General features: G+C 51.3%; 1 protein-coding gene across 1 annotated transcript; it reads right to left on the minus strand.

The window, feature by feature from the left end:
- Positions 1-1,476: 1,476 nt before the first annotated feature.
- On the minus strand, positions 1,477-19,253 carry LAT2 (linker for activation of T cells family member 2). Its single transcript, XM_072882055.1, has 13 exons — positions 19,168-19,253; positions 13,693-13,798; positions 12,887-12,926; positions 11,288-11,331; positions 10,375-10,429; positions 9,766-9,809; positions 9,147-9,185; positions 8,535-8,565; positions 8,335-8,390; positions 6,542-6,607; positions 5,644-5,712; positions 4,687-4,771; positions 1,477-2,304 (listed from the first exon to the last, which is right to left on the minus strand). The coding sequence occupies exons 2-13, from the start codon at positions 13,778-13,780 to the stop codon at positions 2,286-2,288; spliced, it is 636 nt and encodes a 211-aa protein (XP_072738156.1). The 5' UTR covers positions 13,781-13,798; positions 19,168-19,253; the 3' UTR covers positions 1,477-2,285.
- Positions 19,254-21,614: the final 2,361 nt, after the last annotated feature.

A 21,614-nucleotide genomic window follows, 5' to 3' on the forward strand; every position in this document is an offset into this window, starting at 1 on the left:
AGACAACACAGGATCTGGCAATTTTAGTTGAGCACCAGAAATTCTTGCACACCTAAAAACGAGTCCTGAAAGGACAGTGCATCAGTGAACACACTCACGTGTATGTACTCACTCGTTGAAAGAAAAAAGGTAAGGTGTTTCAGAACAAGACTGTAATGACATTGACGAAAGTTCCCGTAACAGTCCCTGGATATCTTCCAGCGTAATGAGATCACTCGCTGAAAAGTACTTCAGGAACTTTACAAAGCCAAGAAACGATTTACCCCTCTCTACAGCTGGCTGTTCTGGAGAGCTGCAATTTGCTCAGGCTCCCACTAAGAAGAGGGAAGATACTCCATACCCAGCTCCTGCCCTGCCTGCGTCGGCTCCACAACTTCCAAACTCAGATTTTGGCAGTGGAGGAACCTCAGACCAGGAAAATGTAATTGGTCTAATCCACCTCCCTGCTTAGCGAGGAGAGCAGTAAATCTTGTATTTTAATGTTTTGGCCACGCACTCACCTAACAAGTAGAGCTTTCTGGGAGTTCTCTAGCTGGATGTATTACTGTGTGCCAAGGATCTTTTACTGCTGCTAATCTTCTCCTAATCATTAGTGGCTCCCTCCGGTTACGAGATGGATCACCAGTAGGCGTAACATCACCACACATCACTGAAAATGGAGCTTGCCCTTCCCCTCCAGCAAAAAATCCAGTCTGCAGGGAGCTTCTTCAGGTGCCGAGTTAATCACCAAGGATGACAATTTCAAGGCCCTGCGAGGGCCGGGCATGCTGTTTCAGTAACAAAGGCATCTCCTTGTTTCCTTGCCTGTCTGAGCCGCACAGGCTGTGGCTGTCACTGTGTCTGCTCCAGGCTTGCTGGTGTCCCCAACCTGTGCAAACTTTTTGCAGAGCGTTTCAACATCAGGAAACCAGAGGATGCGAGTAGAAGCTGGGCTGGGGTAAGCAGAAAACCAGGCTGTAGCTGACTGCGTGGGTGTGCATCCCTGAAGTGCACTAGATTGTCTCCGTTGTAAAAGTCCTGGGGAAGCAGGAACAAATGCAGTTGTAGGAGCTACAGGTAAATCTTCTCCTAAGCCACACTCCAAACCACCCACTGTTTCAGCTACATGAACAGTGGCCACCCATGGTCTCAGCGATTCTGCTAAAAATACAGCCAAGTCATTTGCGGAAGGAAGCACATGACATCCCCTTCTCCCACTCCAGGGCTCACTCACCCTTAGCTGCACTTCTCTGCTCACTCTTACCAGTCCCGGAGACACGAGCATGGGCTGCATCCCTTCTTGAAGCACAGTTTTCTGAATCAGTTTTGAGGAAGAAGGCTTTAAGGAGCTACATTTTCTCCCCATCAGATCCTGCACACCATTCCAGGTCATCTCACATGCTCCCATCTTAGTCTGTCTCACCCAACCATGCAGACACCACCTACATCATAGCAAACCATAATAAAACACCGGATTTTCTTTGGAGGCTTTTTAATTTTAATAAATAAGTGGTACAACGGTGCCAAATCTGTGCATCAGGGCTCAAGAGACAAGGGTTATGTTTCAGGGCTGATATTCCCTATGGCAATACTGAAAGACTGGTGCAGTTTCTGAGCCTGGCAGCCGCAGCTCAGACCTTCTCAGTTTGTCGCAGGGTCTTTGTATCGTTATAAAACGGATACTGAAACCCAAGGAAAACTGCCATAGACAAACACTGTGAATTACAAGCTGTGGATAAGACAGGGATTTAATCTTCTGTAGTCTTTAGCTTTTGTGAACAGGTTGGTATCTCATTTAGTTCCAGAGAGCCACTACTGTGGAACCAAAAGCAACCTCTGCCTTGCCAGTTCCTTTCTTGTAGGTAACCACTTCTGCGGGAGATCATAGGACTAAATCAGAACATAATCCCTATGTCTTAATACCATCGTGCATGAGTCACCCTGACAAATTAAGTAGCTGGCTGCATTACTGCTCAGCAATTTAAAGATTCATTTCATGCTTGACAGGAGAAAACATTGCATGGACTGGCCATCCTCCCTTGAGTAGATGTGCAGGGACATGAGACAGGATAACGAGCTCTTGGCTTGCCCGTGGTGACTGCCGGGCAGAGTGCTTTCTCCAGTTGCAGGTTTGCAGTTGGACTTCTGTGGGACTTCAAGCAGAGCATTTCTTCCTTTCAGCAGCACCCCTTCTACATGGTCTTGGGCACAATTTAGAGAAGAGATTTCACTGAGGGAACGAAATCTCCCCTCTCCCTGTGTGCGTGCTCGCTGGGTGTGCTCTTACAGCTCAGCAACGGACTTCTTCAGACTTTCTGCAGAATACTTGAAATAAGAGGGGGGAAAAAACAAAAATAGTGAGTCCACTATCTTTTAATCCCTGCTTTCAGTTTCTTAACTCTGCTGCCTGTTACGTTTTCTTTCCAGGGACAAGTAGCGAGGTACACTACAGAACATCCACGTCTAAGCAGAAGCCCCAGCTGCGCTCCCGGACGATGATCCCTGAGCAGAGCAGAGGGCACTGAGGTGCCAGGAGCCCAAATTCACCCTCCTTTGGTGGAGAACTTGTACTGGCATTTGTTGGTTGGACATGGGGATTTTATAGCGTTACTCTGGTAGCAAAGGCTATAACAGAGGCATCATTCTAATGGCAAAGAGTGCATTGGCAGTTTTAGTTTACTTACAGAGCTGCCAGAAGCTATTTACACATACAGCCATGACAGCATTTTGCTAGGGCTTACAACTGGAGGTTTTCCCCAGAAAATCTGTCTCACCAGTGCTTTGCAGGACAGCTCTTCCTCCCTCTTCTACCTTCCCAGCATCATTTATCACTTTGGGGGGTGGATTTATGGTAGTCCCTGTGCTGCTTTGATCATTGCTCTCTGCCAAATCAGGTGCGGTCATTACAGCAGCTCTGCTAAACGTTTTGGGCATCTATCAGCCCTGATTGTTCCTCTCAGCTCTGAAGGCTGTGGGCACTCCCCCCGTTACAAACGGCAAACAGAGCAGGCTGGTGTGCCTGGTGCCATGAAGCCACTATCAGAGCAAAAAGCAGGACCACGCTGTGACTAATGCAGAAATGTAATCCCCTCCTCCTTGAAATTTCTCTATGGAAGAGGAATAAATGCAGATTTGTTTATAAGAGTTACCATTATAGCACTTTTCATTTTTTCATGGGTAATCTGGCTTCCTTCCTCCAGATGCTTAGCCAACACAATGCCTGGCTATTCCATAAACACCTTCCAAAAAGAAGTTTCTCTGCAACCCCATCTGAAACAGTCCATTTTTATGATATTCTCTTGGTTTGCTCCAGCTCAAGCAAAGACAGACGCCTGGCAGCGAGGTACTGCTGCGGCAGGTTTCTCAGGCCGGGGGCTCCCGTGTTCAGCTGCATCCCAGCCCAGATTGGTGCTGGGCCGTGGGGAGCAGCGGGTGGCCGTGGGCAGGGGAAGAGGCGTTCACCAGGCTGAGCTGTATTTGCTGCCAGCCAGATCACGGGCACGTGCTGTTGGGAAGCAACTTGCGTGCCACGAGTGACACAGGCTAAATCCTTGACCAAAAAGCACAACCCGCCTTTGGTGCGGCTTCCCCTCCAGCACAGCCTTTGTCAGAGCTAACGCTGCCAGGACAGGCTGCTGAAGGTCAAAGCAAACACCGCGATGGGGAGAATAGTGACTGTGCCTTGCGTGGTGGGGACAAACCTTAAATACTTTGCATGGCTTCAGAAAAATCGGATTTTGGGGGTTTGCCCACTGCCGGTGCCCACAGTTTGGAGACTGTAAAACCCTGTAACTGGAGCTGCCAGCACGTGGCATAAGGACGATTCTCCGGGGTCTCTGCAGGTGCTCAGAGAGTAAAAACCCAACAAGGAGAGCGATACTGGTCCCAGTGCCTCTCCCAGCTGGAGTCCTAGTCCAGTCTGGAGCAGGGTGACCAGCACTACATGCTCTAGCCAGCATGCAGAGACACCACAGATCTATACATTAGCACAGCGGTGGTTTATTTTCCTCTTTCCCTGCGATCCACATACACTCGTCTGCTGAGAAGAGGCTCTGCAAGGCCTCCGAGAGCCCGTTTTGAGCCGTAACAGCTAATGCAGAGCCTGTCCCTGTGTTTGCTGTACCTGGGGCTGCTTTTCCTCCATACGTTACCATGCATTTACTGACACTGTGTTATATCACCCACTCATTCAGTATCATGCAACCTTCCTGCAGCTCTCCACAGATGGTTGTTACTTTAACTGCCTTGAGTTATTCTTTATCATCATCAGCATCAGGTCGCTGCTGATAGCGGGGCAGGATATGCGGTTGTCGCAGAGCAGGCAGGGCTCAGCTGAGCCCAGGGAATCCCTTCCGCTGCTCAGCCTCCGAGCTGCACAGACCAGAGGGGTTTTGGGGGTTCCTGTCCGCAGCACGTAGCAGTGCCACCCAAAGCTGCTCTGAAGCGGTTTTGAGTTCCTGTTGGAGGAGGGTGGCGCTGGGGCTGGGACACGGGCCTTGGTAGATTTGTCTCCACAGTCGGCGTTAGTCAGCTTGGCATCGGCCAGAGACGTGCCACGGCTGCCCTGCTCCCTGCGCAGCCTACGCGGGCTGCTGGGCACCGGCTGGCCCCACCAGCAAGGTGCCAAGCTCCAGCTGAGCTCTCTTTGGCATAAACGCAATCCTCCCACCCCTACATAAATACATCAACCTTTTGCTGGCTTTTTACCTTTGCTTTGACAGAGGAGCAGGGCCTGACGCAGGGGCCGTGTTGATGTAGTCTGGCTCGTCATCCGGGCTTTCTGTCTGCAGAGCTGCGAGTGAGGGTGGGAAGCACTGATCAGTAAGCAGGTTGATCTAAAGACACATACACACCGTAGACACGCTGTGCCTCCTGCCAACATTTAGCCTTCGGGGCCGACATGTTTTTGTGCCTGGGCTAAGAAACCTCCGATCACAGTGTGAAGGTCTCCTTGAAGGGGCTTCAAAATGGTCACACCAATTTGCAAACACTCTGCAAGCAGTGAGCATGGACAGCTTTTCAGAGCCAAAAGAGACTGACTTAGATTTAATCTGGAGAGTGCGCAAACAGGATAACAAGAATCAGTTTGCTTAGGCAGCTTTCACACCAGAGACAGAAAGCTCTTAAATATATATGTATACAGTCACCACTATCTCCCCGGCCAGACTACCCCCTACACTGCACAGGAAGCCACACGTTAGATTAAACTGTTCTTTAAAGGTTAGCTTAAGAAATATGCACCCCCGATTACTGCAGGAGAGTTGCGGGCTGACCCACTGGATGTGCACACTGCACATTTCTTTGTCGGAGGGGATTACCAGGCTGAGCTTGCACCAGGGCAACTTCAAAACGTAAGAGGATATAAGACACGAAGAGCGACATTCTTCTGTAGCTTCCCGTGGTCAGGGTTTAGGGACAGCCACCTGCACAGCAGCCTTTTGAGTACTAGAAACACCACGCCCCATCACAGCAGCATTCAATTACAAGGGTGTGTAGCAATTTGGACATTGCCTTAGATGTTTATCATGGACGACTGGGGAAAAAATAACTCAAGATGGGGGCGACGGCTGCATTGCCCTGAGTGTGGTCTGTACCGGTCTAGCGTGACAGGCACCCTGCCTGTGAGCCCCATCCCTAAATAGTAAACAATTGGTGACAACATACCTTCCGCTTGCTGCAGTTTCCATATGTGTATCGCCGCGCTGTTCTCGTAGTCTGCAGCGTCTTCTATGACTAAGAAGAGTTTGGACAGGATGATGCTGAACAGCAAGTGGACTAAAAATGGACCTTTGTGAAACCCCCCTCCTACCGCTGCACCCCAACCACCCCGTGCACGTGGCTGAGTTTCCAGCTGGGCGGCTGCCGTCATGCCACAGGTCTGCCGGTGCTGCCTCATCGCTTTTCCAGCCCTGACCACGCGCCTGGATATCTGCGGGCACGGATAGGGATCAGACTGGTCCCCACTGCTCCTGCCTCCTCTGATCGCTCCGTACAAAGCCAGGCAGGAGCAGGGCAGGCCCTAGCAGTGCAGAAAGCATTGTGCTAAATTGCTGAAGGAAACCAACTTGACTTCCTATTTTGATTGCAACAACCCAGGACAGAAGCTGGAAGCCCTTAAGCAGACACTGTGGTCCAACACCATCCTCCAGCAGCCCACTGGCTGCAGCCTTCTTGGGCTGGATGTGGTGAGAAACCTGAGCTGGGGGCTAGAACCACGATCAATCTTGGCTGTAACAACACTGAAAGACCTAGAGAAGCAATGCAGACCCCAAAGCTCCTGAATTGCTGCAGAGATCTCCTAACCAAAGGGATCAGCTCGGAGGTGAGCTCTTGGCCAGTAAGGCATCGCCACGTGCGTTTTCTTGCAGAAAGGGGAAATGCTCCAGGTCTGCTCTGCGCCTGCAGCAGCCCCTGCACCCCAGCTCCGCCAGCACGGAGCTGATAGGAAGAGCTGAGCCTGCGAACGAGCGGGTTTTCCCTCGGCTGAGCCGGTCGCCATCCCTCTCTGCGCTTCCAGATACCTTTGTACAACACACACAAACCACGACAGCAACACACCTACCTGGATCGGAGCCGTGAGACACTTCAATGATGACGTTTTGATAGGAATAGGAATCCTCCTCTTTCTCTGGCAGAAAGAAGAAAGGGGGACAAAGGGCTTAAGGAAGCGTAGGTGGCCTGGGAAGATCCCTCAGCACCTGCAGGAGAGGGCTGTTTCCCACAGCAAAATGCACATCAGCTAAAAAATCATTAGTCTTCACGACAGCCTGCGCTGATCCGGGGCGTCCCCAGCGCAGTCAAACCGGGCGATCGCTGCCCCACGGGCGCAGCGTCCCCACCGACGCCGTGGAGCGCCGGCCGAGCCTCTCCGGCCACGGCACCACCCACAGAGCCACTGTGGGCGAGTGGCCAAAGCTGGTCCCGAGCACCGTGACTTTTCTCACGGATAGGAATGTAAAACACTAAGCATGGTTACTAGCCCTACAGCAGCCCTAAGGCGAGCAGGGGGAGGGCTGGCTCTGGCACGGGGTGAATCCCCCGCGCCCAGCCCAGGGCAGCAGTCCGGAGGGGGTATTCCTTCCCAGAGAGCGTTAAGCTTGTGACTGCGGTGTCTTGGGCTTATTCTCCGTTTCTGGGAAGGAACTGAGGCCATTTCCAAGCACAACATCTGTCTGAGCACAGTACACAAATCTATTAGCATCTAGAACCAAAATCTGCTTAGGAGAATTAAAAAAACAAACCCCAAGCTCTTTGTTCTGTTGCTGGGTATTTCAGCTCTCCTGTGAGCAGCTGGGCCGTGCGAGTCCCCACATTGCTAACCTCAAAACCTGCACCGCCGCTGCTCACCGACGACCCTCTGCGCTTCTCCAAAGCTGAAGGGGAGAAGCGCCGAGCTCAGCGGGCCGACCCACCTCAGCCCCGGCAGCGCTGCGCCGGGGAGGGCTGCGCTGCCCAAACCCACGCCGGGCAGGAGGGAAGGCAGCAGCCGAGTCAGCGCTCAGGGCAGCTCCGCAACAGCTGGCCACTGTTAGGTAGCTAGGTAGTCCCCAGCCACTGAAAGAGTATTAACACCAATAAGGGATACAAAAACATTCATGGTAATACATTCAGGTTTCTCTTTCTCCCTTTTTTTAAAAAATAAGTTAATTTTTTTTGTAAACAGGGTATTTTTAAAATTTTTTTCCTCCCTCCAGTCTCTTTAAACAAAAAATAGGATTAATGTTTTGAAATTCATTTTATATAAAAATAGATTGATGTCTGAGTCAGCGCAGACAAATGCTGAGTACCCGGGGAGGTAAAAACATTTCACAGATGCAATATTTGCCTTGAAAAGATGCATTTGAATGGAGCGGTGCGTTTCATCCCACCTTCATTCACTAGCCTCATAAACCAAGCATACAAAATATTTGAAGGCCTCCCTTCCGCGAAAAGCTTCTGCCCTCCTGGGCAGGACACTGAGGGGCTGCAACCTCCGCTCACCCAAACCAGACCGAGCTACGAACAGGAAAATGGCCTCATTACCCCAAATGCCCCCGCAGGGATGGGTAATTTGCTGCTGCCCAGAGACGAAACAAGGTGAGAACAAAGTGTTTTGTGCAGTCGGAGCCATGGATGCGTTTGGGCTGTCCTGTTTATAACCAACGGATGGACTGTTTGGGGCTTGGGCATCCCTCACGTCCCACGGCTCCGCTACACCCCTTAACGAAAGGGTCTCCTGGCCCCATGCTCGCTTCAGGCTGCACGGCAATAACGCGCAGACCCAGGCGAGAGAAGTCTCGCAGGCCCCCTGGAGCCACGGGACAGCCGGGCCGGTGGCTGGAGAAGAAACCCATCTCGCTTGCGTGGAGACCTTACCGTTGGGTGGCGTGAAGAACTGGGCACAGTTGTAGTAATCCAGAGATATGGGCTCCCTGCAAGAAGAGCTGCCGTTAGCTCATGCCCAGGGCAGCCCACGGGCTTCCCAGCCGGAGCTACGAGAGCCAGGGGCGCATGACTGCGCTGGGACCAGTACGGCTCCGCTCGATCGCGCCGGCGGGCAGCGCCCAGCTACTTACACGTAGGCAGCATCCTCTCGCAGGCAGTCCTCTGCAAGCACAAAGGGTTTGCCGTCAGCACGCCACACCGTTGCATAAACTCAAGCCGCTGTCCCAAAGCACAGCCGGACAAATTCCCCGAGCGCAGCTATAGCAGATGCCCCCAGCAGCCAGAACGCCCCGGCACGGCCCCGAAGCCCGTCCACAAGCAGAGCCGGGAGGCTGGAGCAGGGGGAGGCAGCTCTGATCCACCCCAGGCCCTGAGAAACCCAGGGCTCACCACTGCTCATGGACAGATCCTGCCAGCTGGCAGGGAGATCGGGAATATCCTCCCGCATTTGGGAGAGGAGAGCACAGCTCGACGCGCCGGTAATCCTCTTAGGGCAAGCACCAGCTCACGCTGCCCCGGGAGGGAGCGGGGTGCTTGTGAGCATCCCATCGCCCTCCGCTCTGACCATTAATCAGATCAGCACCTGTCTTACAAGGCAATCACTAAATCAACCAAGCCAGAGCTCCGCCAGCTGCAGTGTCGGCTGCCTGCATGCTCCCTGCCAGCTCTCATCCCTGGTAACCTCTCACCGCCTCGGCAGCCTTCCCCCCCCCCAGCCCCGGACGTGCGACTGCAGCATTTACCTGTCAGGAAATTCTGATACCTGGACTCGATCCGACACCCTGGGGAAAAGCAGAGGGGCACGTTACGCCGGGGCTCAGGCTGAGCGATGCGAGCCGTTCGATGACCAGGCGTTGCGGCATCGGCAGCTCTGCCCCCGCTCAGCTCCTTGCTCGGGGCCGGGGAACACGGCTGCAAGGTTGGACACCCCAGGGCAGAGGTGTTGGGACAGCCAGGGTGATATTTTAAATAACCTGGCCCTGTGGCTCTAACCAGGACTCGTCAGCCGTAGCAGGACGAGCACTGGATTCTAAACTCAGACCCAGGCTAGTTCTTATGAAGTGTCGCTGCGCAGACCAGCCACAAGCATCGTGGGTAGGTGCTAATAACAGCAGTTAATTTTATCATCACCCAGCTTGTTTCCAGGATAACCCCGTGCCCTGCCCGGGGTCCAGCAGTGAGTAACCAGCCTCTCGGAGGCTCCGTCTTCCCAAAACTGATGGGAGCTCCCAGCCGGCACCTACACAAAGGAGCCGAGATTTGCAACATCCCCATTGATGAACGTTGCGATAGGTGCTTCCCCCGTGGCCATGTGGATAGGGAGAGCACTGAACCGGAGCCCGTCCCGGGGAAGATGCTCACCGTATCCAGTGCGGTGGGAGGCACCGAGCTCCTTGATGGTTTTCCTGAAAGAGAGAAAAAGGAGCTAAAAGCCCAAGTCTGAGCAAAGCGCACCAGGGGTTACAAACCACAGCAATGACCAAGCCTGAAGGACCATCCGTGAAGTCCCCCGTGAGTTTATACAGGAAACACATCAAGCAATGGGAAATGAAGAGTTTGGGGTCAAATCCCAAAATGGGAATAGCTGGGTTATTGCGGCAGGGTTATGGGCAGGGTTATTGCGGCCGTGTAGTTCTTGGGGGTTTTGGTGATGGGGAGAAGGGGATTTCTCATGTCAAACTGCTTATAAGCAAAGAACGGCCATTTCTTTTTCACGATGTGCCTATTATGGGCAGCCACAGCTTGTTTCCTCGGGTTTGATTTAAGTGGTTCCCAGTAGAACACAGCCAGACTGAAGAAAATCCAGAAGAAGTCTAAACCCACTATTGACCATCAATAAATTAAGTATAGCCCAAGCTCCATCTGTAGGGTCCAGAACCCAATCCCAAATCCTGAATGTTCATGTATGTTGGGTGAAGTTCATCCACCCTTGGCTCTATAGCTAGGTTTTGGTTTGGTTTTTTTACCTACCTTGCTATTGATAAGTTTTCAGGTTCCTTGATTTGTTCCAGCCTTCGGGTTGTAGCTAGCACCAAGACCAAAATGAGATGTTAATTATTATGGCAGAGCAGATATTTCAATGAGCACGGAGCATCCAACAGAGAGGATTCCCCAGTACTGGCAAGCATTCTTCTAATGCATCGCGAAACAGCTTCCAAATCGTTCCTCAAAAGTACATAGTGGCCAACATGGGAAACAAATAGAGGAAAAGCTGGTGTCTGTGCAGACCACAGAGCCAGCAAACACACATCGGAGGGACTTACAATCCCAACCGCTGCCTTATTGCCTATTCTCCTCCAAACCCCCTTGACTGGGGGCCTTTGCCACGCTCGGCACCAGAAGGTCATAAGCTTTGGTTGGGCTGGGCTGAAGCAAAGGCTCGTAGGGGATTTGTGGGGCTTGGGCCGAGAGAGGTCCCAGGGAAAGGAGCAGCCCCGCAGAGCCTGTCTGCAGACGGTGACATTTAATACAGACCCCGCCAGCAGCTCGTTTCAGGATAAAAATCAAAAGGTCAGCACCTAACCCAACTTGCCGCAGGAAGCAGCAAGGGGGTGATGATAAATGAGTCACTCTATCAATTCGGGTTCACCCACACTGTTGTTTTCACAGGGCAGAGCGGTGTGAAGAGCCCAAGCTAGTAAGGCATTGCATTTCAGTGACATTGCTTCAGTGATTTATTTTCAATGCGAAGGGACATTCTTTCCTAGAGCTCAGAATTCACATCACTGGAAGCATCTAATTAGGTTGGCTTTGGCAATCTCGGTCTAATATCATTCCACCGCCTGGCTTCGAGGTGACCCTTTTATTTTTACTTTCCCCCCATTCTGCGCACACAGGACCCCCACCCCGCAACGCAGGAGCCCTGTGCAACGTTCGTACTCACTGGAATGGGATCGAATCACCTCAAAACTCGGCTGGCTTTCAAGCCTGGAAAAAAAAAAAAGAGGTACAACCTCAGCTGAATTTTGGGGTCTATGACAAGGAAAGTAGATGCAAGAGACCTCCCTGTTTGGTGAGCGGAGGGAAGAGAGCACAGCCTCCACGCTGGGCCTGGTGAAATGCCGAGGTGCATTGCTCAGCGCGTCATGCGGGACCCACGCGAGCTGGGAGCCGCTTCCCGGACTCCTCTTTGACCCTTTAAAGTCAAGATGTGCCCATGGACCATTGGCAGAGCAGCCAACATCAGCTAAGGGAAGGACCCAGGGATGAGGAAAACATCATTTAGGATAATTCCTACTCTGACCCTTTATGCACCAGTTAAGGCCAGAAGAGCATTTTCACCCAGAAAAGAGCTGGGTGTTCACCCGTGAAATGCCTTCAAACCCCACTGCTTCACCCCCGCTGCTGTCCCTGCCCCTCCCAACATCCCTTAACATCAACCTGAAAAGAACAACATACATGATCAGTGATAAAAATAACATACATGCCCAATAACCTCTTTACTTTTTAGTTAACAGGAGAGCTGCTCTTCAGAGCACGAGAGGATTCCATGGCTCCTCAACTGCAGGTGCATACAGGCGCTTCTTAACTCTGCTTTTGGGACCCTGAAAGTGTCCCTTTCCCCCCACCTCCTTTTGTTCGGGTCACCCCCATCCCAAGCCCGTATTCACGGCACAGGGCTGGCGGGGAGCTGAGGTGTCAGGCAAAGGACCTCATTGCAAAGTCTGCAAATATACAGGGTTAAACCACTTCGCTTGCAAAAAGCCCTACCTAACCCAAAGCAGATCTCTAAAAAGAGCACACAATACCACGAGGCTGAAGTCAAAGGTATAAATTTCAGGAAGGCGAGACGATTCAGTACGAGCCCGCAGGGGACGGAGCCTGCGCTGGCTTCTCCATCGGTTTCCGACGGACCACACCGAAGCCTTTCCCCAGGTCCCAGGCAAGTGGGGCAACAGCAGACACCCCAACCCCACGGAGGCCTTCGCAGAGCCCCTCTGCGCCACGTTTGCTCCTATATCAAAGGTTACAAGCCAGCTTTTTTTTTTTCTTTATATCATTTAGCTGTGGTTTGTCTGTTGCTGAAGGAAATAAGGGGGTGTGCGTGTGTGTACAATGCATTTCCTTCGTTGCTTATGCTGCAGGTCGGTGGTTACTCTGGCACAGGGTCCCTCCAGCACCAGCCAAGGGCCGGGTCTTGTTTACGGAGCTACCAACCTCTCTACCTCATCTCAGGGCACGATGGGACAGGATAAGGACTTGCCCTTCCAATTCTCCCAGACCTTCTTCCAACTTGTTAATGACTCACAGGTATCACGGTCAGAGCTTCAGTTTCATTTTGGATTATTCTTTGTAAAGGCATTACCCCTTCAGCAGCGCCCTGGGCTGGGGCATGCCGCCCTGCACGCCCTATTCTGGGATTATTTTGTTTCATATAAATCCAGATTTCAGGTGCGAGGCATGGAGCAGGTCTGGCTCTGGCCAGGGTCTCACCCCGGGTGAGCTGCCTGGGGGAGAAGCGCAATTGTGAAAGGCAACTTACTGGCTCCTCCGCTCACTCAGCTGCTTCTCACGCTTGGTAGCTGGAAGACAAGGAAAATAAAAAAGCTCTTAGAAGGATGATTTGGGAGTTAAAGATCAGAAAGATGAATAAAACACATTCACAAAACTTCTTCAGCCAGGAGCACGAGAGGACAGCCAAAGCAGTGAGCAGCAGTTGCGATAGCGTTTTGATTTATTTTTTTTAAACCGTGTCTAAAGCGTAGTATGTGTCTTGGACACCGCAAAGCAATCGAGCCAGCCATTCCTGTCCCCAAACCCCCACCCTGCAGCCTCTCCCAGTAAAAGCCACCCAGCGCCGAGAGGTGGGCTCGATCCCCCTGCTCGCCCCACTCTCTTTGTATGCAATATATGTATATACGCATACACCCCCCAGCCTCTCCTTTCGTGCCTGCCCTCCTCCTGCCTGTCTGCCCCAGAGCCCCCGCAGGATGTGTGCATCTGGATATGGTCCTCCTGGGCGAGGTGTCCCAAAGCCACCCACCACGGTGCCCACGGAGAAGGGTCTGCAGCCCACGGCATTGCGCCCACCCCAGGGAAGGGGTGCTGCAGGGTCGGGGGGTCCTTCCCCCCCGGCTGCTCTCTGACCACCAGCAGAGACCCTTCCCAGCTCGAGCTGCTGGGAGCATCCCCACGAGGGCAAAGCTCCCCGAGCCAGCACACGGACGAGCAGGACCAAACCCGCCCGAGGGGACACCCCTAAAGGAAAGAGTCTGCCCAGCATGACCCCCCAGCCCAGCCCGGGGCTGTGGGCAGGACCCCAAAGCAAGGACGCGGGCAGGACCTTACCGGAGAGCTGGCACTTGACGCAGAGGCTGACGGCGGCCCCGAGCAGCATCAGCACGGCGGCCGCCCACAGCAGCTCCAGCTGCGCCATGGCCCGGCCGCATCCAGCCTGAAACACAGCGACGAGCGGAACCCTGTGAGCACCGGGGAGACGCGGGGCTGCGCGGCCGCCGCTCGGCAAGCTTTCACCCCGCACAGAGCCACGCCTTCGCACCCCCAAAGAGCCGGGTGTTTGCCGAGGATGCAGAAGAGACTTTAGGGTTCTGTTACGGGGCGGCAGAGGCAATGCCCTTTCCCCACGCTGCTCCGGTCCGAGGGGCTGCCCCCGCGCTTTCCGCTCCTGTAAGACCCGAGCGCGCCCCAGAGTCGAACCTCCCATTTCATCACAGGGAAGGAGAAGAGGTTCACGGGGTTTCCCTCGGGACACCGGCACAAAGAGAAAAAACCCACGTGGATTTACTCATTCCCAATCCCATAACCCGTGTTGCCATCATCAAACATTGTTAGCTATTTTTTTAATATCATGCTATTTTTTAATATCTAGAAGAGAGGGCAAAAAGGGAGGCACTTGGAACATTCAAAGCTGCCAAGACTTTTGCACAAGGCGCTCTGGCTATTTCCCTGCAGCACGGTATTACTTTACGTGTTAAATTCCCCACACTTTTTTCTACATTGAGCTGGCTCTTCCCCTCCTTTCTGTGACTCTTCCACAAACAGCAGCTAACATTTTGTAATAATCAGCATGACTTGGCTTCAATTTCTTCCTTTAAAATACAAAACATCCTATAAATACCACAGAAAACAGCCTGCTGGGACTGGGACGGATCATTTAGCCCATTCCTATTCCCCAGGGCCAGATTTTCTTTACTTACAGATTATTTTAATTTATTTTTGGTTTTAATAAACTTCTTCTTTGGCCCCTATGGATGGAGACGCTTCAACTTGCCAAAGGCCAGTACATCATTGCTCTGCCTGGTCGGAAGCTTCCCTACCACCTCCCTTGAATCTCCCTTATTACAACCTAAGCCTGTATTGTATGGGTACAGCCACTGTGGATGGGGGGAGGAAATATATATATATGGGGAAATAGATATGAGAATAATTAATAATTAAAATAATTAAAAGAGATCAATAACAGACAACAGAAAACAGCAGCTTGATTCTGCCCTGCTCAGCACCTTCTGCCTGTGCTTGTGTAAAGCAGAATAAACAACGTTCCTCTGCCCAAAGGGCAAGCCACACTGACAGCCCATTCGTGCAGGAGAAAACCCAGAGACCTCCTTGCAGCAGCCGAGCCTCGCGGTGCTGAGCGAGCATCCTCCTGCCCGCGCCACCGAGGATGCCGGTGGGAGGTTTGCGGTCCAGTTTGGCCTTGGGGTCCCAGTCCTACACCAGTGTCCTAATTACCAGGGCACGGCGTAAATGATTGCGGGGCAGGGGAAGGAAATGAAAGACACGGTCCCCATTTTTGTTCCAGACAGCCCCTCGAGCACAGCATTGCTCTGCCCCTGCCAGGAGGGAGCCGTCACTGAAGGGCAGGACGGGCTGCCTGGGGCTTGGCGTCAGCGTCCTCTCAGCAGTGCCCAAACGTGGCCCGACTGCCCCAAAGTCCCAAAAGACCCTAGATCAAGCAGGATGATGACTTGGCTTTGAGACCACCCTCTCTGCTTGTGCACAAACTGGGTTTATTTCCACTCCCTTCAAGGTCACCCAGACTCACGAGGCCACGGCAGCTCCCGGCACTCGCTGCACCGCGGCTTTGCTCTTTACAGACCCCCTGGGGGCCTTTCCCTGCAGAGTTTCTTGCAGCACTTTCTGGAGAAGCTGGGATGAGGCATTCTAGATTAATGGTGTGCCCAGCACACCAGGAGGTGCAGGACCAGCACCCCCAGCTGCAGCCAGGACATCGGGGATGGGACCTGGTCAAAACCATGTGGTTTCTCACATCATTTTTCCTTGGCTCAACACCCCCCTGGAAATCATGAGCCATGGATCATCTCTGAAACATCTGCAAGAAGCAGCTAAGGGAAGTTGGCCCAATGCTGGGGACCAAAATTCATTATACAAAGGGCTGTAACATTGCTGGTTTGTTGGGGGGGGGGGATAGGTGTTGGTTATTGGGTTGGGTGGGGTGTTTTTTGTTTGTTTAAGTAAAGACAAGGCAGAGCTGAAGGCACCTGGCAACACTGACCTAGTTTGTACCGTCATAGGGCAGGCCACCATCTCCCTTCCAGCGCCGGTTTTATTTCTGCAGCAGGGCAGTAACACAGCAAACCCCGGCTGCTCCCGAGCCCCCACTCGACAGGGACACAGAAGGTGGCGATTTGCAGGGGCTGCTGAACAAGGCACCGCACGTCCGATCCCCACACAGCATCCCCCACGCTGAAAGCCCCTGGGCACCGAGTCACAAGCACAACGCCAGCCCGGAGGTTATTATTTATGTTCACCAAACACCCCAGCCCATGGAAATCCTTTCTTTTGGTACAAAACCTCCTCTCGTAAGGAGCTGACGGAAGGAGGTGACGAACAGATTTATGAGAAGCAGAAGGCTGGAGGCACTTACTCACGGCTGGCAGGATATAAATAAAATATTTGGAAGGCTGAACATGCTTTCCCTGCTCTCCGCCTCGGGGAGACAGCGAGGAGACTAAATGGGCTCGAGCCGCTGAGGGCTGTGACGGGGCCCAGATATATCAGAAGGACGCAGAGAGTAAATAACTTGCTGATCAGCCATGCTTTCAAGATGCTGCATTCAAACACGGGGAGAAAACAGGTTCCCATCTAGTTTCAGCTCTTCAGGAGTAAAGTTCAGAGAGCAGCAAAATACCCTGTTCTCTTTATACACGTCTCTGTTCTCTTTTTATATGGTTTTTTTTCTCTCCCCCCCCCCCTTTTTTGCACCGACAGAAGTTTCTCCTTGCATGAGGAAGCCAGCGGGGCCATGGCGCGTGCCTCCAGCAGCAAGCGCTGCCCGGGCACCACGGCCCCGTGAAATCCCCTGGGAGCAGCCGCCCCGAATAAGCAATTCCAGGGAGAGGAACCCACTGGAGGCTGGATAAAGTCGTGGTCTCTGCAACACGGCACCTCTCCTGCGAGGGGACGCACGCCTTCCCACACAGGGGCTGCTCTCTTCATGGCCTCAGCTATTTTTAGCAATCAAAGAAACAGATTTTTTTTTTTTAAATGGGAAGGATTAATGAACTTGCAAAGAGTCACCCAGTGTGTACGTGCTAGGTCTTTTATTCCTGGCTGCTGGTGCAGAAGGTTTCTAGTCCTAAGTTATAGTGAGTCTCCAGTAACGGGGCTCGCTATAAACAGCCGAGGGAAGGAGAGGTGGTTTTATCAGGGAAGGCTGAAAGGTCTCTTGCTTTTAAGTCTACTAAAGCGGAGAGAGTACGTGGACATTCATTGTCAAACTGTCAGAGAGAGAAACACCAAAGCGAGAAAAGCTGTCTAAATTTAAATAAGACAACACTGGCTTATAAAAGGAGCGGGGTATAAGCTGGATACACGGGCTAGAAATAAAATTCCTAATGGATGGAAAATCTGGAAGAACTTTCCAACAGTATCAGAAGAGGCAAAAAGCTCACTTAAAAACCCTTTAAGAGTACTTAAAACATACTTAAACTTTTTGCTGAAAATGCAGGAGAGTGAGGAACATGTTGATGTGGCATCAGCAAAAATGGCTGGTTTCTGTAGGATCATTTCTGATGAAGCCGTTTTAACCCTTTGCAGACATCAAACCCACCCCTCAAGTTCACTGCGAGATAAAGGCTGAAATTGCAGGTTTATGTCATGTGTTCAACCTAAAAACGCCCAAGAGGTAAAATATAAAACAGTCTTCTCCTCTCCCCTACAGAAAGTTTTGTGGTCTGCTCCAGTTTGCAATAAATTAAGGCTAATTCAGACTGACTGGATGAGTCACCGGCATGAAATATAAAGTGGAGAGTTTATTTAAAACCTCACCATACGAGATTTAGCACACGGACTTGTTGAACAGATGCAATATTCAGCTTGACTCAATGTCTCTAACATTTCGAAGAAAAGAAACACTACTTTCTGTTTGTCTACATTGCACAGATTGCCGCAGAAAATCCCATCAATTTAGAAATTAAAGTCTCAGATCAAGGAAGCTCCTGTGGTTGGAACCACTTCCATGACCAGCCTTGAGCCTCCAGAAAAGCCCCTTTCCAGAGGTCTGCACATCCCATTTCCTACCAGATTTTATGCCAGTGTAAATTTTCTTAGGGAAGCTGCTACAGCATAGATAGTCTGGTTTTTATACAGCTATTCAAGCAGACTATGCTTTGTTTTATGCCAGGAGAACAGTAGATGCATTTTGGTAGAACATCGGACAAGAGGGAAAATTAGAATTGATAAATCAACTTTTAAGATAATTACCACTTTGTAAAATGCTTTAAAAAACCCAACTCAGGTGGAAAACACAGCGCAAAATCCTAATCACAACATGCATGCCAGCACAAGGAGGTGATTTACAGAAATCTCTTGTATTTGTCCTTAAGCGCCCCTGTTTCAGGCAGCGCCAAAGGCACAGCATCCTTGCCACTGCTGCGGAATCCAGGGGGACGCCACATTAGGAACCGCAGATACGGGCAACCCATATGTAAGTAACCAAGTACTCCTATTTAGTCCACAGCAATGAAAATGAGCCGGTATCACACAAGATTATCCCATAATTATCCCCTTTTGCTGAAGTGCCTGCCTCACAGCCCATTTTACACTGAACATTGATCACAAGAGAAAGCCGATGCGAAGACAGAGCTCTTTCCGCCTAGGATTAGCAATTTCAAGCACTTATATGCAGTAACATAAATACATTCATATACATGATGCCAGTCAGCCCTGAAACCAGTGGAAAACCCAGAAAGTGTAGTTCAAGTCAGCTATTTCGTAGGATTGGGCTTTGGAGGGGAAACATCGTGGGCTGCAGCGGTCCCAGAAGCTATAGGCAGGAACCAGAAGCAGGACCAAACAGATCTGGGATGAGGGCAGCACAGCTCGGCCTGAACCTTCCAGAATTTTTTTAGTAGATGTGAATGCAGAAATAATGTAATTAAAAAATAGCCACACTGCCATCGGCGGATGAAGCGGGCAGATGTAAAGAACAGTATCGTAAAACGGGCAACTAGGTTGCATGGGACAGACTCTCACCTTGGGTCCAGAGGGGTGCAAGTGCTGCTGAGAAGAGATATTGGGTAATTTTCATACCTTGGAGCTTGTCAGGTGATGGCCATGAGCAGCAGCGAGGAGTAACATCCAGCATGTTGCTTTTCAGAGGGGTTTTACAGGGATGACCTCGAACCCTCTTTAAAAGGGTCACCGACATCTAGCCTGGGATCTCCGAGCTCACCGAAATCAGCGGAACACCCCCACCTACCCCAAAGCCTTCACACGAACCCCGCGCATCCCCAGGCACCGTTCTCTCCCCATCCCTCCCTCTCCCCCGCAGCACCTTACCCGCAGCCTCAGCCGCTCTCCCCCATCTGTCCCATCTCCTCCTGCATGTCACGGCCGCAGCCACCGACACTGGAGCCAGTTCCTCTGGGGCTCGTTAGCCAGTTTCTGGTTTCCTGTCATCATCTGAATCACTAACCCCAACATCCGCCGCTCGGCCGGTCAGCCCCTTGCCAGCTTGCGAAGGGACCCACGGGTGGTGCTTGCACAAACTCGCCCCGGGCAGCTTCTTGCAGGACGTTACGGTTTATCTGCCGTGGGGACGGGACGAGGCTCAGACGGCGAGGAACCACGCACGCCGCCGAGGTCCCTTCCCAAGCAGCCCTTGAGTTTCAGATGGGGCTGGTGCCCCAAAAAAGTTCAAGTTTCCTTTTAGCAAAGAGCCTTTGCAGGCTTTAACATCGCACGCTGGAAGCAGCAGATACTGCCTGGAAAAACTCAGAGCAGCTAAAGCAAATAGCAAGTCCTCTCAGTTTTTACAGAAAAGATGATATCACGTCTCAAAGGCAGCAAATAGCCTGAGGTCACCGTTGCTAACAGCGAAACCTGGAGCTCCTGTCCAGAGCTGTAAGAGTAAAACTATTTCTTATGCTTCAGCATTGGCAGTTTGCAGACAACAGACACAATTTCACTGTACCCTTAAAAAAAATATAGTAGTTCCTTAATTTTTTTTGTGCTTGAATAGAATAAGGAGGGTTTATGAATAATGAGGAATTTATCTACTGGCTTAGAGCCCTGTTACAGTACATGAAATACGTATCCTGCTGGAGGAATAGGAAAGTCTGCACGCGCACATAACGGCCCTGTATAGGTGCAGCTACCGGAGAGCGCAGCAGACAGCTGGGCACATGCTTTACAACCGCAAACAAAATGACATTTCATGCTGCCTCTCATTAAGGCTCTATAATCTCTCTCTCACATACAGCCATATAAGTTATTCAGCAAAGGGAAACTTTGTTATACTCAAATTAGGGCACTCTCAAGCTACCACAGCCAGTCACCTACATCCACCTCTCTCTGTGAGAGAAGGTGGCTCTTCTACCATAAAAACGATAGAATAGCCAACTGCTTACAACTTTTGCAACCCTGGGATGGGAATTTTGCTGCCAAGCTTTCAGAGCAAACGTTGCTTTGATAAGATAGTTAACCACTGTATGTACAAATACATTCAGACTTTCTCTCTTCCAATTCTAACCCGAGATGCAAAAATCATTGCTTGCATGCACCTTCCAGAGCCGTTCCCCCACGAAATCCGGGTGCAGAAGCCTATCTTGAATCAGTACACACAACCTGAACCAGAGACTAGAAGAGAGAGACCCAGCTTTGAGTTGTTTGTATGGTTTCTGGCTGGCCTCTGTACAAGGAATACTATATAGTGTGAAATGCGTTGCTGACTGCTACAATGGTTGCTACAAAATTGGCATTTCTAGCAGAGGTCTTAGCTACCAAGTAGTTTATTAGGGGCTTTCTAGCAGGTTTTTTACATGTTTAAACATAAGCTGGTAACAGAAGTCTTAGAGAAGAGTTCTTCATAGCAGAACTCATGCTCTGAATATGCTGGAGACAGTTAGTTTGTCTTTCATATCAGAAATCTATTTCATTAGGAACAGCCACTGCTAAAAAGGTACCGTGCATTTGCTTACAGGTTCTCCGATGGGTCTCACAGCTTCAGAGATGACTCACTGCCGCAGTACGGACGTTACCACAGTTGGCATGGGCTGTAGCAAAGGCACCTCCTGTCAGTCCCCTGATCATCTCCTGGACCCCGGGACTCAGCCTCTCCAGAGCAGGTAGAAGCTGTTGCCTTGCCCGAGGCAGCAGGGTCACCCCCAGCGCGTTACAACAGCTCTTGGGTGGAGTGATGCCCTTTGAAGACATCAGTCCCCTCGAGAGGCCGATCACCTTGATTTCTAACTTTGATTAGAAGGCAATTACTGCAGTAACACACACTGCTGTATAGATACTATCTCCCTTCTTTGTATTTCTCACGAGAAGGGCTCGAAGTAGAGGTTTAGGATGAGAGCCCTCACTCCAAGCACCTACTAACACAACCACGAGTTCTGCTCTTCGTGAGGCCAGACCAAGCCCCCTCTCTGACACACACGCAATAACCCCTCAGGCACCAAACCCAGCTTGGGACCCCAGGCTCTACCCTGTGTCTCTCCTCTCCCTCCTGTAACCCCTGTGCCTCATCCAGACCTGCTGCTTAGAAACCATTTCTGGTCTGATAAAAGGTCAAAGACAGAGGAGCATCATGCTTTTATCTATGGCAATAAATTATGTAAAATGCCACATTACAATTCCACCTTTCCATGTCCTTTTCAAAGCTTACTCATTTCAGCTTCATTTTGTCTCCCCCCCCCCCCCCCCCCAACACATAGCATCTACTCCTTCAGTCAGTTTTACCAGCAAACTAAACCCTCTTTTTTTCTTTCCTTTTAATACATAGC

The sequence above is a fragment of the Ciconia boyciana genome, chromosome 17 (genome assembly GCF_034638445.1).
Source record: "Ciconia boyciana chromosome 17, ASM3463844v1, whole genome shotgun sequence".
NCBI classification, from domain to species: Eukaryota; Metazoa; Chordata; class Aves; order Ciconiiformes; family Ciconiidae; genus Ciconia; species Ciconia boyciana.

Excerpts from the sequence above, each read along its gene's own strand:
- LAT2 (XM_072882055.1), bottom strand. The coding sequence starts at position 13,780 with ATGGCGCAGCTGGAGCTGCTGTGGGCGGCCGCCGTGCTGATGCTGCTC. Across the intron at positions 11,332-12,886 it reads CTGAGTGAGCGGAGGAGCCA|GCTTGAAAGCCAGCCGAGTT; the intron begins GTAAGTTGCCTT and ends TTTTTTTTCCAG. Across the intron at positions 9,186-9,765 it reads CTCCCACCGCACTGGATACG|GGTGTCGGATCGAGTCCAGG; the intron begins GTGAGCATCTTC and ends GCTTTTCCCCAG.